Source organism: Lynx canadensis, chromosome D1 (assembly GCF_007474595.2).
Source record: "Lynx canadensis isolate LIC74 chromosome D1, mLynCan4.pri.v2, whole genome shotgun sequence".
Taxonomy (NCBI): domain Eukaryota; kingdom Metazoa; phylum Chordata; class Mammalia; order Carnivora; family Felidae; genus Lynx; species Lynx canadensis.
In genome coordinates, this window is record NC_044312.2 from 59,001,660 (window position 1) to 59,017,024 (window position 15,365).

The 15,365-nt window shown below is 36.9% G+C and overlaps 1 protein-coding gene across 1 annotated transcript in view; it reads left to right on the forward strand.

Moving 5' to 3' along the window:
- The window catches only part of FCHSD2 (FCH and double SH3 domains 2), a 295,613-nt gene that overhangs the window by 138,032 nt on the left and 142,216 nt on the right, over positions 1-15,365 (forward strand). The window contains 1 exon segment of the mRNA XM_030331955.1: positions 5,946-6,022. Coding sequence (XP_030187815.1) covers positions 5,946-6,022 — 77 coding nt within the window.

Genomic DNA, 15,365 nt, shown 5'->3' on the forward strand with positions numbered 1-15,365 from the left:
TATTTTTTAATTATTTCGTTCTCAAATCATATAGGATAGGTCATTTAAAAATGTCTTTAGGGGGCGCCTGGGTGGCGCAGTCGGTTAAGCGTCCGACTTCAGCCAGGTCACGATCTCGCGTTCCGTGAGTTCGAGCCCCGCGTCAGGCTCTGGGCTGATGGCTCGGAGCCTGGAGCCTGTTTCCGATTCTGTGTCTCCCTCTCTCTCTGCCCCTCCCCCGTTCATGCTCTGTCTCTCTCTGTCCCAAAAATAAATAAACGTTGAATACACATTCTTTAAAAATAAATAAATAAATATAAATAAATAAATAATAAATAAATAAAAAAAAATAAAAATGTCTTTAGATCTTGTCTTTTTTTTTTTTTTAATTTTTTTTTCAACATTTACTTATTTTTGGGACAGAGAGAGACAGAGCATGAACGGGGGAGGGGCAGAGAGAGAGGGAGACACAGAATCGGAAACAGGCTCCAGGCTCCGAGCCATCAGCCCAGAGCCTGACGCGGGGCTCGAACTCACGGAACGCGAGATCGTGACCTGGCTGAAGTCGGACGCTTAACCGACTGCGCCACCCAGGCGCCCCTAGATCTTGTCTTATGTAATCAATTAGAACAAAATTAGTCTTTATTTTTGATAAAAAGAAAAGGCTAAAATATGTATTTAATGTTAATATATAACATGAGATTATACTGATTAATTTTTTTTAACCCTAACTACAATTGAAAACAGAAAACAGTGAAAAATATTTCAAAACTTTCCTTAAGGGTAGGGGTGAAGTTCTCCATTACTATTAAAGTAATTTAAAGAATAGTAAAGGGGGCCTGGGTGGCTCAGTTGGTTAAGCATCAGACTCTTGATATCAGCTCAGTTCGTGATCTTGTCATCATGAGATTGAGCCCCGCTTCAGCAGGAGCCTGCTTGGGATTCTTTCCTTCCATATCTTTGCCCCTCCCCCCTCCATAAATAAAATTTTAAAAAAGAATAAAGACAATTATTATTTATATCAGTTTTAGAACCATTCAACTTATACAGTGGACTTGTTAATTTTTAACATAATCTTGGGAATTTCACAATAAAAAGGTATAGTATATACAACATGGTGTCCTATAATTTTGAAGAGCCATTTGATGGCAAACCCTTAGTAAAATTTAAATATAAGTTTCTCTGTATGTTAAGGGGCCGAAATGGGTACAGAATAACCTGTGTGAGTGCCATGGAGCACATTCTTGCTCAGCTTGCTGTGGTAAATGGGCAAAAGGTTAAGCCATCAGTTCATTTCCCAGTATCTACTAAACAGTGGCTTTCTTTGTGTTGCCTCACTTGTTAGAGCAATATAGCAAGTGCTATTGAGAGGTAAAACAAAGCGAGTCTTACATCAGACACTGATAGCTTTTAAAAATTTGGAATGAGATGTTTTTGGATGTTCCAAGGAGTATATTGATAGCACATTTTTATGGAAACCAGTGCTACAGAGTAAACAGTATTGGAAATCAAATCAACATTATCCATCAGTGATGCTCAGGAAAATAGAAGTAAATAATATGTGTTTAGTGCACCAGTTTTAGAGAATAACGTTGTGGCCTAGGGAAGTGATTTAAAAAAAAACAAAACACTTTTTAGAAAATTGCCAGCCATAGATTTATTTTTCTTAGCCACTTAATTAGACTTCATTTTGTCTATATACAGACCTTTCATTCATACAATGTAGCTTTAAGCATAACATATAAAAGGGAAACCAGTTAATTAAGTTATAGCATGCTTTTACAGGCATCAAATGTTATTTAAGACCTTTCCTATAATGGCCATGGAGTATTTCTTGAGCATCCATACAGATTAGATCTTGAACAGCTGCATGGAGCACACAGAAATCATGATTCCTGCCTCTGTGAACTAACTTGAATAAAGTCTTTCATCTAAAGATCTCACTGTTTATCTATTTCATGAATCCCTCATCTCATCTCTGAAGGGCTCATTCAGTTTAATACAGTTCAACTTTGTGGTTCAGAGCTCTAGAAATTGCTAATGTAACTTACAATGCACAAAAAAAAAGTAATTTCAGAAATTTTTTCTCTATATGTTAACTAACTAGAATTTAAGTAAAATTTGAAAAAGAAAAAAAGAAATTTTTAAAGAATTAGATAAAATCAACTCTAAAGCAATGGTTTTTTTTGTGTGTGTGAAGATTTAGAATGATAAGTAGGGATTCTAACTCAAACCTAACTAGTTATATGATCATAAGTAAATTATATATCCTTTTAGGTGTCCAATTTCTCTGTGATGGGCATTGAGGAGGGCACCTGTTGGGATAAGCATTGGGTGTTGTATGGAAACCAATTTGACAATAAATTTCATATTAAAAAATAATACAAATAAAAAATATAAATAAATAAATAATAATAATCCAAAAAAATAACAAATAAAATAAAAATAACTCTGCCTAACAGAGTTAAGAGAAATATATGTGTAGAAATGCTTGTCATATTCATTTGTTTTATATAAATTTTGAGTGCTGTCATTCTGCCTTAGTCCTACTCATAATCTGAGGCTCAGACATCCCATGTTCTGTATGAAATGTTCTACAGCCACTTTGCAATAAACTGGATAAGTCAACTATCATGTCATTTAGATGTAACTCATTAAGAAAATATCAGATGAAGAGCGCCTGGGTGGCTCAGTCAGTTGAACATCCAACTCTTGGTTTTGGCTCAGGTCATGATCTTGTGTTTTGTGGCATGACAGTGTAAAGCCTGCTTGGGATTCTCTCTCTCTTTCTCTCTGTCCCTCCCCCATTCTGACATGTGTGTTCTCTCTAATTAAAACAAAACTAAACTAAACACTAAAAAAAAGAAAAAAATTTTTTAAATAAAAATAAAGAAAAGAAATAAGACAATCTTTTCTACACCTTGGAACTTATATCTATATTGCCACTTAATTTGGTAGTGACCACGTGTTGCCTCCCATTTTATATTGCATACTTCTTATTCCTGTGCACATATTATGAGTTCTTTTAATTCAGGGATTTTTATTTATTTGAACCTTCACAAAAATGTGTACTGCCTTCTAAGTATGGAACAAATTTGTTACTTTTTTTTATTGCTTTAGAATATCCACACATATGTTTTCTTCCAATAATGGAAATGGTCAAAAATTAGCTGTAATTTTACAAAGGAATTTATTTATTATATTAAAACCACCTGGTAACAATCTTAGAAATCTGGTATGCCCTGCTCCCAACCCCCCCCCCCCTCACCGGAGGAAGAATTGAGGAACCAGAGAAATTTTGATTCAGACGTTTCTAAGTCCAAATGGCAAAAACACAAAAGGAGTTTGGCTCTTGTACATTCGATATAGAATAATGTAGGTGGCATTTATTCATGCAATTAGTGAAAGTTATTGGCATCAACTAAATGCTAGCCTTGTTGCTATAGCCTGGAGACATAGTGATTAAAAAAAAAAAAAGACAAGATCCCTACCTGAAGAAGTTTATAGTTGGTAAAGAGAGTAAAATTTATGTAAACCAGACAGTATCATAATGAGGATTATAAATAAGTGATACGGTATGAGAGAGAGTAACTGGGTGGAGGGTAAGCTACTTTGTATACAGTGATTAGAAAAAAGCCTCTTAAAGACACAAAGACTTGAAGATAAGGAAATGCCTAGATTGTGGTCTCTAAATCTGGTTTCTCCCAGAAAGGAGTCAGAATTCCTTAGAAAACTAGCTTACTGCAGATCTAGAATAGAACCTGTAAAACAAAAAAAAGGAACTATCAAAGTCTGTTGGGGTCATGATGTGGGACCCAACTGGGAGGAACTCCTTACTGACTACAGTTGTAACAATTAGAGCATCAAAAGAATAGTGACTGCAATAAATTGAAATACATCCATTATTCAAAATATATGAGTTCATAATGTTACTTTAAAAATTCATTGTTCACCTTTAGGCAAAACTGGACAAATCAAGTATTTATCTTGCCCCTCTTTTAAGAACTGTACCTCAGGATAACCAAATAGTTCAAGAAGGGTAGCTCTTTAAAAAAGAATTCCAGCTAGGGGTGCCTGGGTGGCTCAGTTGGTTGAGAGTCTGACTTCGGCTCAGGTCATGATCTTGCAGCTGATGAGCTCAAGCCCCGTGTCGGGCTCTGTGCTGACAGCTCAGAGCCTGGAGCCTGCTTCCAATTCTATGTCTCCCTCTCTCTCTGCCCTCCCCCCTGCTCGTGCTCTGTCCCTCTCTCTTAACAAAATAAAATCAAATGTTAAAAAAAAAAAGAATTCCAGCTAATAAATGCAGAAAAAATGATAAACTATTCAGTTTTAATGAAATGAAATTAAATACCTAGACAGTAAAATTTTTTGTATTTTCCTATGTATAATTTTGAATATTTTGTTAGGAAATTTAAAAATCAGCTTAAAGGCACGGTGGTGAGAGTTCAGCAGGTAGGAATGAGAGTGATAGGAAGTTATTTCGTAGAAATAGGAGTATGAAGAAGGTGCAGAGGTGAAAAATTACTGTACATATTCAAGGAACATTTAATGATTGAGATCCCCAAGTACAAGGTATGTAAATGGAAGTATTGTGGCTATGCCGTTGTATGTGAGTTCTCAGAATACACAGTACCTTGTAATAGTGAAACCAAACTATTGCCAATTTCAGGAGGAACTTGAGATTCCAAGGAACTTCTTTACAGTTCCTGCTACCCTTTGGGCTCATTGAAATAATGATAAATAGAAGCATTCAACAATGGATTTAATCAAGCCAAATTGATTTGGCTTTAGACCTTAGTAGAAAGGTGCCATGTATACAGTGCAGCATTGATTTTATTTGGGCAGCCTCTGCTTAATGTAGGCAGTCTGTTAATGTGATTGTTCTTCATGTCAGCATTTTATTTATTCTATTTGAAGTTGCATGGAGAGAAGAGTGTCCTAAAGTTTATGATTTCTAATCATTACATTAGCACTATTAGGGGACCACATATGATCCCATCTAAAAGTAAGATATTCTGTGTTCAGAGTGAGTAGTTTAACCTTGCCAGTAAAAGTGTTCTCTGGGGCACCTGGGTGGCTCTGTCAGTTAAGCATCTGACTTTGTCTCAGGTCATGATCTCATGGTTCATGAGTTCAAGCCCCACATTAGTCTCACTGCTGTCAGTGCAGAGCATGCTTTGGATCTTCTGTCCCACCCCCACCCCCCCCCAGCCACTCTGTGCTCTTCCTCTCTCTCTCAAAAATAAACAAACATTAAAAAAATAAATAGTCTTCTCTGTTCAAATCCTGATACCACTGTATCTATTGTAGATAAATATTCTGTTTTATCCACATTCATGTTGTATGGATAACAATATGTGGGTATATTTCTTTGTAAAACTAATTTCTATATTTGAAGTAATTTGTGCCATGGTATTATTTAAAAAGAAAAACCTTAAAATCTGTCTTGAATCAAAATGACTAATATGGAATAACACCAAGGTTTGTTCATTTCTTTTACAAGTGAATGTGTATCTGTCTGCTCCCAACTGAAAGAAATGGTGCCTTTCATGATCTGGGAGAGTTTGGATTTAGAAACGCAGGGCAATGCCACCGCAGAGGAATGGTGGGAAATTGAGATGTCAAGATGTGTAATCAGAGTTCTGCAGAGGTGGGCAGATGTGCAACCTGTGATATTCCAGAGGCGGTTTGTTTTTAGCTGGTCAAGTAATTTGGTGAAGTGGAAAGCATATCAACTAAGTTTCAATTTTTTCATCCTTATAGTTACCCTTTCCTAAAAATGCACAGGAGAAGACTGTGACAATAATGAAACAAGTTATAATGTTCTGCCATTTATCGTTGGTTCTTCTGAGTTAAATTTACATTTGGAAAGATGAAATTTGCCAAGTAACATATTTTAAGGAAAAGAGTTTTTTTTGTGGCACAATACTTATTTATAATACATATATATGTGTGTATTTTAACAGGGTATCCAGAAGTTGGCTAGTCAATATCTGAAGAGAGATTGGCCTGGAATAAAAACTGATGATCGGAATGATTACAGGTAACTTAATAAGTAGATCTTGCCTATTTTCTCCAAAAAAAGTTCGCTCAGAGCTATGTCATATAGATAATGTAGACTTCAGTAGTTTTAAAAAATTGCTTTTCTTTGCCATGTTTTTAGACATAATTTCAAAATCATCAGAAAATGTTAATGTTCCACAACATATGCAAATAATCTGTATAAAATAGTTTTCTTACGTGTTAAACCAAGATTGTGTTTTGTTTAATTGATTAAAATGCATGTATGGAATTTTAAAGAAGGTAGATGACAGTGGAACACAAATTGTTTCCTGAATGACCTACAAATGAAACACGTTATTACAATAATAATGAAAGATTATAGTGTTCGGCCATGTTTATTGATTCTTTAATTCCAAAATTCTAAATTTGGAACAATGAAATTTTGTGAGCCTAGGGAAAAGTTTCTAGGTTTTACACACACACACACACACACGCACGCACACACACACACAGAACAGGGTATACAGAAATTGGCCAGTCAGTATCCCACGTACAAATTTTAAAGAAGGTAGATGACAATAGAATATAAATTGTGTCCTCAGTGACCTACAGGTATGTTTAAAGTTACTGTAATATTTTGTAATTTTGTTTAGGATTTGATGACTTTTCTTTTTTTTTTTTTTTTGAAATTAATTTGGAAGTGATTGTTGGCTTTTATGCTCAACTGTCCTTAGTATTTATTAAGGGAACCAGAAGTCAGAGTCAAGATTTTAGACCTTGCAGTTAAAACTAATGCCCATGAAATGATAGCAGAAACCCCAGGATAATTAAGAACTCCGTATTCAAGTGTATGGCTTAGAGTCTGAATATGAAATCATGTTGCTGGATTGTCAGTGAAAACTGACATCAGATATTGTTAACAGGACTAGAAAACGGAAAGATAAACAGAAATGTAATAGTTCTTCCCAATTGCAGGACTGACTTATAACTTGGAAGGTGGCATTATAGTTGTAAGTAATAGATTTGTATAATTGCAATGTAGAATAATAAAGCAAACCAAGAAAATAAACAAAAATAGAGATTTTCTTGTGGACTTCCCAGTATCTTTAAAATTCAGCTAAGAGGGGAAGAGAGAGGATGTGAAATTCTAGGCAAAAGAGACAAGTAGAGCAAAAACCTTGAATGAGAGATACAACGTTAATATAGTTCAGTATTGTGAACATGAAGAAAGCCTGACCAAGGAAGAGATTGCTTGCTGGTAATAAAGAAGGACTCCAGCTTATATGCTAAGTTTGTTTGAAATTCAGGATTCAGGTTACCAAAGAAGTAGGGATAAAAGGCTCTGTTCCCTGGCTAGCTTGTACAACCTTATTTTTAAAAGTATGTTAAGCCAAAAAAAAAAAAAAAAAAGTAGGTTAAGCCAACTTTTACTAAATATTTGCTAAATACCAGATACTGTGCTAGGAACTTCAGCTTATCTATCATGATTATCAAAACAACCCTGTGAGTTACATATGGTTATCTTCCTTTTATGTGTTAGGGAAGTAAGTCTTGGGTTATATGCCTTGCTTAAGATCACACAGCTATTTAAACAGTCATTGATTTATTTATTCATGAGATAGATGTAAAGTATCTGCTATATGGTAGCTGTTAAATTACACTTTAGGATCAGAGAGACTGTGAGGTGTGGTGCCTGTCCTTGTGGAGCTTACAGGAGATAGCTACTGTAAATAGTTGTGGTATTGGGTGAGGAGGGAGAGTGCGTTGGGACTGTAGGGGAAAACCTAGGCCTCTAGATCTGAGTCTCAAAGAACTTACAGGAGTTTGCCAGGGTTGGGCAAAAGGAATTCTAAGCAGAAGTAGCACCCTAAGGCATGAGAAAATATGGGTGTTAGGTAACTGTGCCGTCCAGCATGGCTGGTGTGAAATATATGGGTTGGTGGGTGAGAGGAGGGGTAGACCTGGAGGATACACAGGCATCTTGAAGGACTGGAAACTGGACAACTGGAACACCACTTTCTCTTGGACCTGTTTTGTTTTTGTTTTTGTTTTTGTTTTTTAGTCTTTGAGGACAAGTTGTCACCCCTGTCTTAGTCTGTTCAGGTTGCTATAACAAAATTCCACAGCCTGGATGGCTTATCAATGACAAGTTTATTTCTCACTCTTCTGGAGGCTGGGAGTCTGAGACCAGGACCGGTTCTGGGGATGTTCCTCTTCTGAGTTGCAGGTTTCTCAACTTCTAGCATGTCCTTACATGGTAGAAGGGGTTTGGGAGCTCTGTGGGGTCTTTTTTAAAAGAGCACTAATCTGGGATGCCTGGGTGGCTCAGTCGGTTAAGTGACTGACTTCAGCTCAGGTCATGACCTCATGGTTCATGGGTTTGAGCCCCACATCAGACTGTCTGCTCTCAGCACAGAGAGCACTTCAGAACTTCTGTCCTCCTCCCTCTCTGCCTTTCCCTCGCTCACACTCTGTCTCTCTTTCAAAAAAATAAACATAAAATAATTTTTTTTAATAAAAAAAATAAAGGGCAATAATCTGCCTATGACCTAATCACCTCCCAAAAGCCTCACCTCCTGGTACCATCATCTTTGTGGGTTAGGATTTCCACATAGGAATTTTGGGCAGACGCAGACATTCAGACCATAGCCAGTCCTTTCTTTATAAGTGTTTCTCAAAGTTCCCTCAGCTCACTAGTGACTGTTTTAAGTAATCATATCTATCTTGTTCCTGTCTGTAAATATGGCCTATAAACTAGTAATGATCATGTGTTTTTATTAACTCTTTAGCCTGGGGACCTAAGTCAACTGCCTCCAACTTTGACTTCTTTCTAGATCTCATCTTCTCTTAGGAATATTAAGTAGCTGCTTCTCTGCTTGTGATCTCTCCCTTTCATAATTTCGTTAGTTGTAGTACCACCTTTTATGTCTTTGTATCGCTTTATGTCTTTGTAAAATAGGCCTACTGTCACTCCCCTGCTTGAAAATCTCCTGTGTTTCTCCTGGTCAATAGGATGAAATTTAAAATTAAAAAAAAAAAAATATTCAAAGGCATGAAGGAACCTGGCCCCAGATTACCTTTCTCTCCTCATCTCTGTCCACTTCTTTTCTTATCCTTAGTTCCCTAATCTGTGAGCACCTCAAGCTATAGTTGTGTTGTAGTTACCACACCTCAACTACACTGAAATCAGTCATTCTCCTTGCCTTTACCTCTGTTACCTACACTTTTGGATATTCTTCCTTCTTACTAGCAAGAACAGTACTACATGAACACTTACTTATTAAACACTGTATTTTCTCCTTGTCATCAGTTACTGTATAAATGAATCTTAGATTTTGAGCTTATGTATCACATTTTCTAGAGTCTTCTTGATGTACACTGTTATATTTTTAGTCCTAGGGAGGATGTATAGTTTTGTTAATATATATATTTTTTACGTTTTATTTTGAAATGTTGTAGATTCATGTGCAGTTGGAAAAACTAACACCAAGAGTTCTACTTTTCACCCGGTTCTCCCAATGGTAATACCTTACATAACTGTAGTATGTATCAGAACCAGGAAACTTATATTGATAAAACCCACCAATCTAATTCAGAATTCACCAGTTTTACATGCACTCCTTTGTACATGTCTTATATGCACTCATAAATTCTGTGGGGTTTTACCACATATGTAGATTTGTGTGACCATCATCACAGTCAGAGTACATTGGTTTCTTTCTTTCTTTCTTTATTTTTTTATATTTTAGAGAGAAAGTGTGCACAAGCAGGGGTGAGAGGGGCAGAGGGAGAGAGAGAATCCCAAGCAGGATCCACACCCAGCACAGAGCCCAACACGGGGCTCCATCCCACGACCCTGGGATCATGACCTGAGCCAAAATCAACAGTCAGACACTTAACCAACTGAGCCACCCAGGCGCCCCAAGTTTGTTTCTTAATGATAATTCTTCCTGATAAAGTTTTCTCTGTTTTCCATTGTAATACCCATATGGAAGATAGTTCACAGCACAGCATGATTTTAGATGGTATTTGGTGGATGACCATTTTTGAATTTTAGTAGTTATAACTTAATTATTATGGCAAGTGTCATTTGTTTTTCAGTTAGAACATGAATTTGTGAAATACATACATTTTAATTTAAAAGTTGAGTCATTGGGGCGCTTGGGTGGCTCTGTCAGTTAAGCATCTGACTCAATTTCGGCTCAGGTCACCATCTCAAGGTTCATGGGATTGAGCCCTGCATTGGGCTCTGCACTGACAGCATGGAGCCTATTTGGGATTCTCTCTCCCTCTCTCTGGCCTTCCCCTGCTCATGTACACACACACTCCCTCAAAATAAGTTTAAAAAAAATGGTGAGTTATTAAAAAAAAAGATAAGAAAATAATAGTGCAAGAGAAATGAGACCAAAATCATGTTAGACATACACAAAAGCCTTAGGATACACAAAGCTTGATACCTTTATTACAGTGAAGAGACGCTTCTCTTGTTGCTAGCATTATTAGTGGGACCCAGAGCAATTTTATGTCAGGAGCAGAGGAGAGGTTTGGGAGCTAGACAGATTTGGGATTACATCTAGGCCTCATCATTCCCTCCTCTCTTTCCTCCACTGATTATGTATTGAGTGCCTTACATAGCATGCCAAACCCTGTTCTAGGTGCTGAGAATATAAGAGTGAATAAAACAATGCTTCTGCTGCATGGAGCCTACATCCTAGTGAGAGAAAACAAGACAATAAAACATATAAATAATTAAACATTATGTGTTTTGAGTAGCCATAAATGAGATGGAATCAATTGACAGAACAGATTTTAGGAAAATGAAGAATTTGGTTTTGGACATTATAGTTTTAACGCCTACTAAACGTCCAAGTTGGATATGTTAAATAGGCAATGGAGGAGAGGAAAGATGTCTGGGCTAGAAATAAAAATTCAGGAATAGTTAGTATATTGACAGTATTTAAAACCAAAAGCCTGGATACTCATATTGAAGAGTAAGTGTAGTTAGAGAAGAGAAGCAGCTTGGGGATTAACTTTGGGGGCACTCCAGCATTTACAGAGCAGTGAGATGAAGAGGAACTAGCAAAGAAGATTAAAGAGTGGCTAGTGAAGTAGGAGTAGGTCAAGAGAGAATGATGTCTTAGAAGCTGAGGAAAGAACGCTTTTCAAGAATAAACTAGGTAAACTATGCTGATAAATTGAATAGGACCAAAGCTTGAATTGACCATTGGGTTAGCCATAAGGAGATTTTTGATGACCTCGCAAAGCACTTTCAGAAGAATGGTGGAGGCTAAGGCCTTATTTAAGTTAAATCAAGAAAGTCCAGGATCAGAGGGAGTAGAAACAATAATTTCTGACTGTTTTCTCAAGGAGTTTTGTTGTTAAAAGAAGCAGGCATTGGGGTGGTAGCTAGAGAGAAATGGAGGGTTGATAGAGGATTTTTGTTTTCAATTTTTAAGTTTATTTATTTCTGAGAGATAGAGACAGAGTGTGAGCAGGGGAGGGGCAGAAAGAGAGGGAGACACAGAATCCTAAGCAGGCTCCAGGCTCTGAGCTGTCAGCACAGAGCCTGACGCGGGCTTGAACTCATGAACTCTGAGATCATGACCTGAGCTGAACTCAGAGGCTTAACCGACTGAGCCACCCAGGTGACCCTGTTTGTTTGTTTTTGTTGTTGTTGTTTAGATGGGAGACATTATAGCATATTTAGAGATCCATCCAATAGAGAGGGAAAAGTTGATGTTGTAGGAAGAAGCACAATTACTGGATTGCTATTCTTAAGTTATAGATTGTAGTGTAAATACAAAGGGTTGGCCTTCAGAGCACAGGTAGTTCTTCCAAGTAAAAAGAAAGATGACAGAGTGTATGGGTGCAGAAGTAGGGAGATTGGTAAATGTGGTGGGACATGTAGGCATTGTCTTCTGGTAGCTTCATTATCAGCTGAAAGTGTGGTCATAGTAGAGGTGTGAGATGAGAGGAAAAAGTGGGAAATAATTGTGTAGAAGATTGAGAGAATAAGAGGATTTAGGGGAATATAGTAGAATTGCTGCATAGCACTAAGGAGTTACTAGAATGTGTTAGACATCAATTTAAACTGAGACCAGGAAGCATGATTATGGTTTTTTTCCAGTAACATTCTGCCACACAGAGACTGGTATGGTGTAAACAGAACTTTGGATTTAACCAAGGTTGAAATTTTATTTTTAAAGTTTATTTATTTTTGAGAGAGAGAGTGTGCATGTGCACACAAGTGGGGGAGGGGCAGAGAGAGAGAGAGAGAGAGAGAGAGAGAGAGAGAGAGAGAATCTGTTAGCGCAGATCCAAATGCCTGGCTCATACTTCCAAACTGCTAAATCATGACCTGAGCCGAAGTTGGATGCTTAACGACTGAGCCATCCAGGTGCCCCCAGGGTTGAAATTAGATTAGAATGATAGAAAGAGAAAGGGGCAAGGGTAATAAGTATATAAACATAGGGAGTGGTTATAATGGTGGAGCATAAAACCGTCTGGATGAGGAGCTGAGAAGGGAAATATGAGACAGGGAAGAGACGGGGAAGGGGGATAAGATAGAATGGATTGTGGATTCCAATAGAGTTTAAATAATTGTTGGAGTCAGAATCCTAAAGAGAATGAGTGAAAACAGCAGGTGTTGGTCAGAGATTAGATGGTTACTTTGGGATTGGTTAGTGGTAATGGCAAAGTCTAGGTTATGACCGTGGGAGTCCTGTTTCCAGGTGAGTAGCCTTAGGAAAATTCTGCAGTCTTTCTGAGCCTTACTTTTCTCTTCTGAAAAATGGGAATAATGCTTATTTTGCAAAGTTCACATGAGAATTAAATGATAATGTAAATGTAAAAATATATGACATATAGTATCTAGCATGTGATAGTTTCTTAAAAGATTTCCTTCCTTTCTGTCATAATTTTGAGCCTCATTTCATGACCTGTGCAGAATAGCAAAATACCATACATGCTTAGTATCTTATGCCACAAAATTACATATATGGAGCCTAGTGAAATAAAAACATTTAAAATCTCTCTACACCCATTATTATTTTTCCTCAGTTTAATGAAAAATACCACTACCATTGCAACTATCACTATTATGTTAACAAGCACTAACATTTCTACTACAGTTCTGCTTCTGTTACTATTTATTCATTAAAAGAATCTCTGCCAAGGGTTTTTACTTCATTTGCATTTACTATTATAAAATAACCCTGTGAGATACATGGTGCTGGTATTTTTGTTATTTTCTCCATTTGCCAGTTGAGGAAATGAAAGTATAGTGAAGTGTGCTACATATGATTATTTTGGTTGAACTAGAACTTGAACCCAGGTCTTCTGATTAACTTGTAACTAAATTATTTTCTTTTCATGGTGTCTCATTATATAGAATATGTTTGCATGCTATAGATCTGCTACTCTCCAAAGACCTCTTTTTAAACTTTACAAGGATTTTTCTTTTTATTGTATAGTCCTCGTAATCTATATATCCATTCATTTTTTTCATGCAATATGTATTTTCATAACCTTTCTAAATCTTAGGCCATGTGTTTAGGCCCTAGGAATACAATAGTGAGACAGACATGTACCCCTACCTTCATGAAATATTCACTATAGTGAGAGTGACAGACATTGACTAACAATTACATAAAAATATGTATAATTGAAGGAAAAGTGCTGGAGCCATGTAACGAATAACAGAGAGGAACTTGATGGAGTCTGTGGGTTGGGTTGGTGGTGATCATGAAAGGCTTCTCTAAGGAAGTTATATTTAAGCTGAGATTTGAGGGATGAACAACAGTCAACTAGGTGAAGACTGAAAGGGAAGAGAGTGCTCCCTATGAGGAGAGCCTGGATGAAGGGACCCTTCCTCCCTCCCTCCCACCTTTCCTTCCTTCCTTCCTTCCCTCTTTCTTCCTCCCTCCCTCCTTTCCTTCCTTCCTTCCTTCCTTCCTTCCTTCCTTCCTCCCCTCCCTCCCTCCCTCCCTCCCTTTCTCTTTCCTTCCTGTCACATTTCATAGTGCTTCTTTCTCATTTTAATTATGATTTTAAAATGTATTTTAAGTGCAAATTAATAACTACAAAGCATAGTACTGAATTTTTCTCTCTGCATTCTCTGAACAGTTTGGACTGTTTAGGAGGGGCTGTGGTGAGTTTACATCCCAGGTTCCATCAGTTGTCATGCAGGCTATGGGCAACTTTAATTTTGCTGGGTTTTTTTCCCCAGCTTTATTGAAAAATAATTGATGTATATTACTTACAAGTTTTAGGTATACAGCTTGGTGGTTTGATTTACATATACTGTGAAATGATTATCACAGTAGGTTTAGTTAACATCCATCATCTCATATTCATTTTGCTTTTGTGTTGACAGCTTTTGCTGGCACCATACACTGAATCTTTTTTCCAAAGGGAATGTGATATACTTCTGGTTAAATAAAAGAATATTTCCATCTAAACTAATTCATTTGATGTATTACAAAACCTAATCCACTATATAAACTAATCATTTCCTTATTTGAAAAATATAGTTACAATGATTTTTAGTTCTTTTATTGTTTAACTTATTTATGAGACAGAGCATGCACGCACATGGGCTGGGAGGGGGAGAGAGAGAGAGAGAGAGAGAGAGAGAGAGAGAGAGACAGAATCCTAAGCAGGCTCTCTCTCTGCTCAGTGTGGGGCTCGATCTTAGGAATGTGAGATCATGACCTGAGCCAAAATCAAGAGTTGGACAGACATTTAACTAACTGAGCCACCCAGGCACCCCAAGGTTTTTTAGTTCTAAGTAGTAGCATTTATGTAGCACAAGGTATCATACATTGCTATAATAGAAAATCCATGTGGCACAAGAAGGAAAATCTTAGGAGATGAATATTATAATCCATCAGTGCAAGCATCTCATTTTTTAAAAACAAAATACCCTCCATTGTTATGATAAGTTATAAAATATGTTTAACTAGTGCAGGTGCATACTAGAACTGACTAAGGAATTAGCAAAGTAGAAGAGAAGCTTTGAAAAGGACATTAGCTACAAAAAGCAAAAGATGAATAATTCTTTGAATTTCCCAAGAGATTGCTGAGCACATTTATCAAGTAAAGGTGATGGGAATTGCTTGGAATGATTCTAAGCCACAATAGGATGCTGGCTAAGCATTGTTACAACACAGAAACAGATGTAGAACATTGCTACCATAGAACTCTTTTGTCAGAGAAATAGACTTCTCAAGTATTGAGAAGTATTGTTTATGATTTTTTTCCAGCTATATCAATTTATGTAAGAGAATAATATGATGTAGTTGAAAGAGAATGTACTTTAGAGGTACTCAACCTTCATCTATATCTCAGTACTACCACACTCTTTTGTGATCTAGGGTGATTTT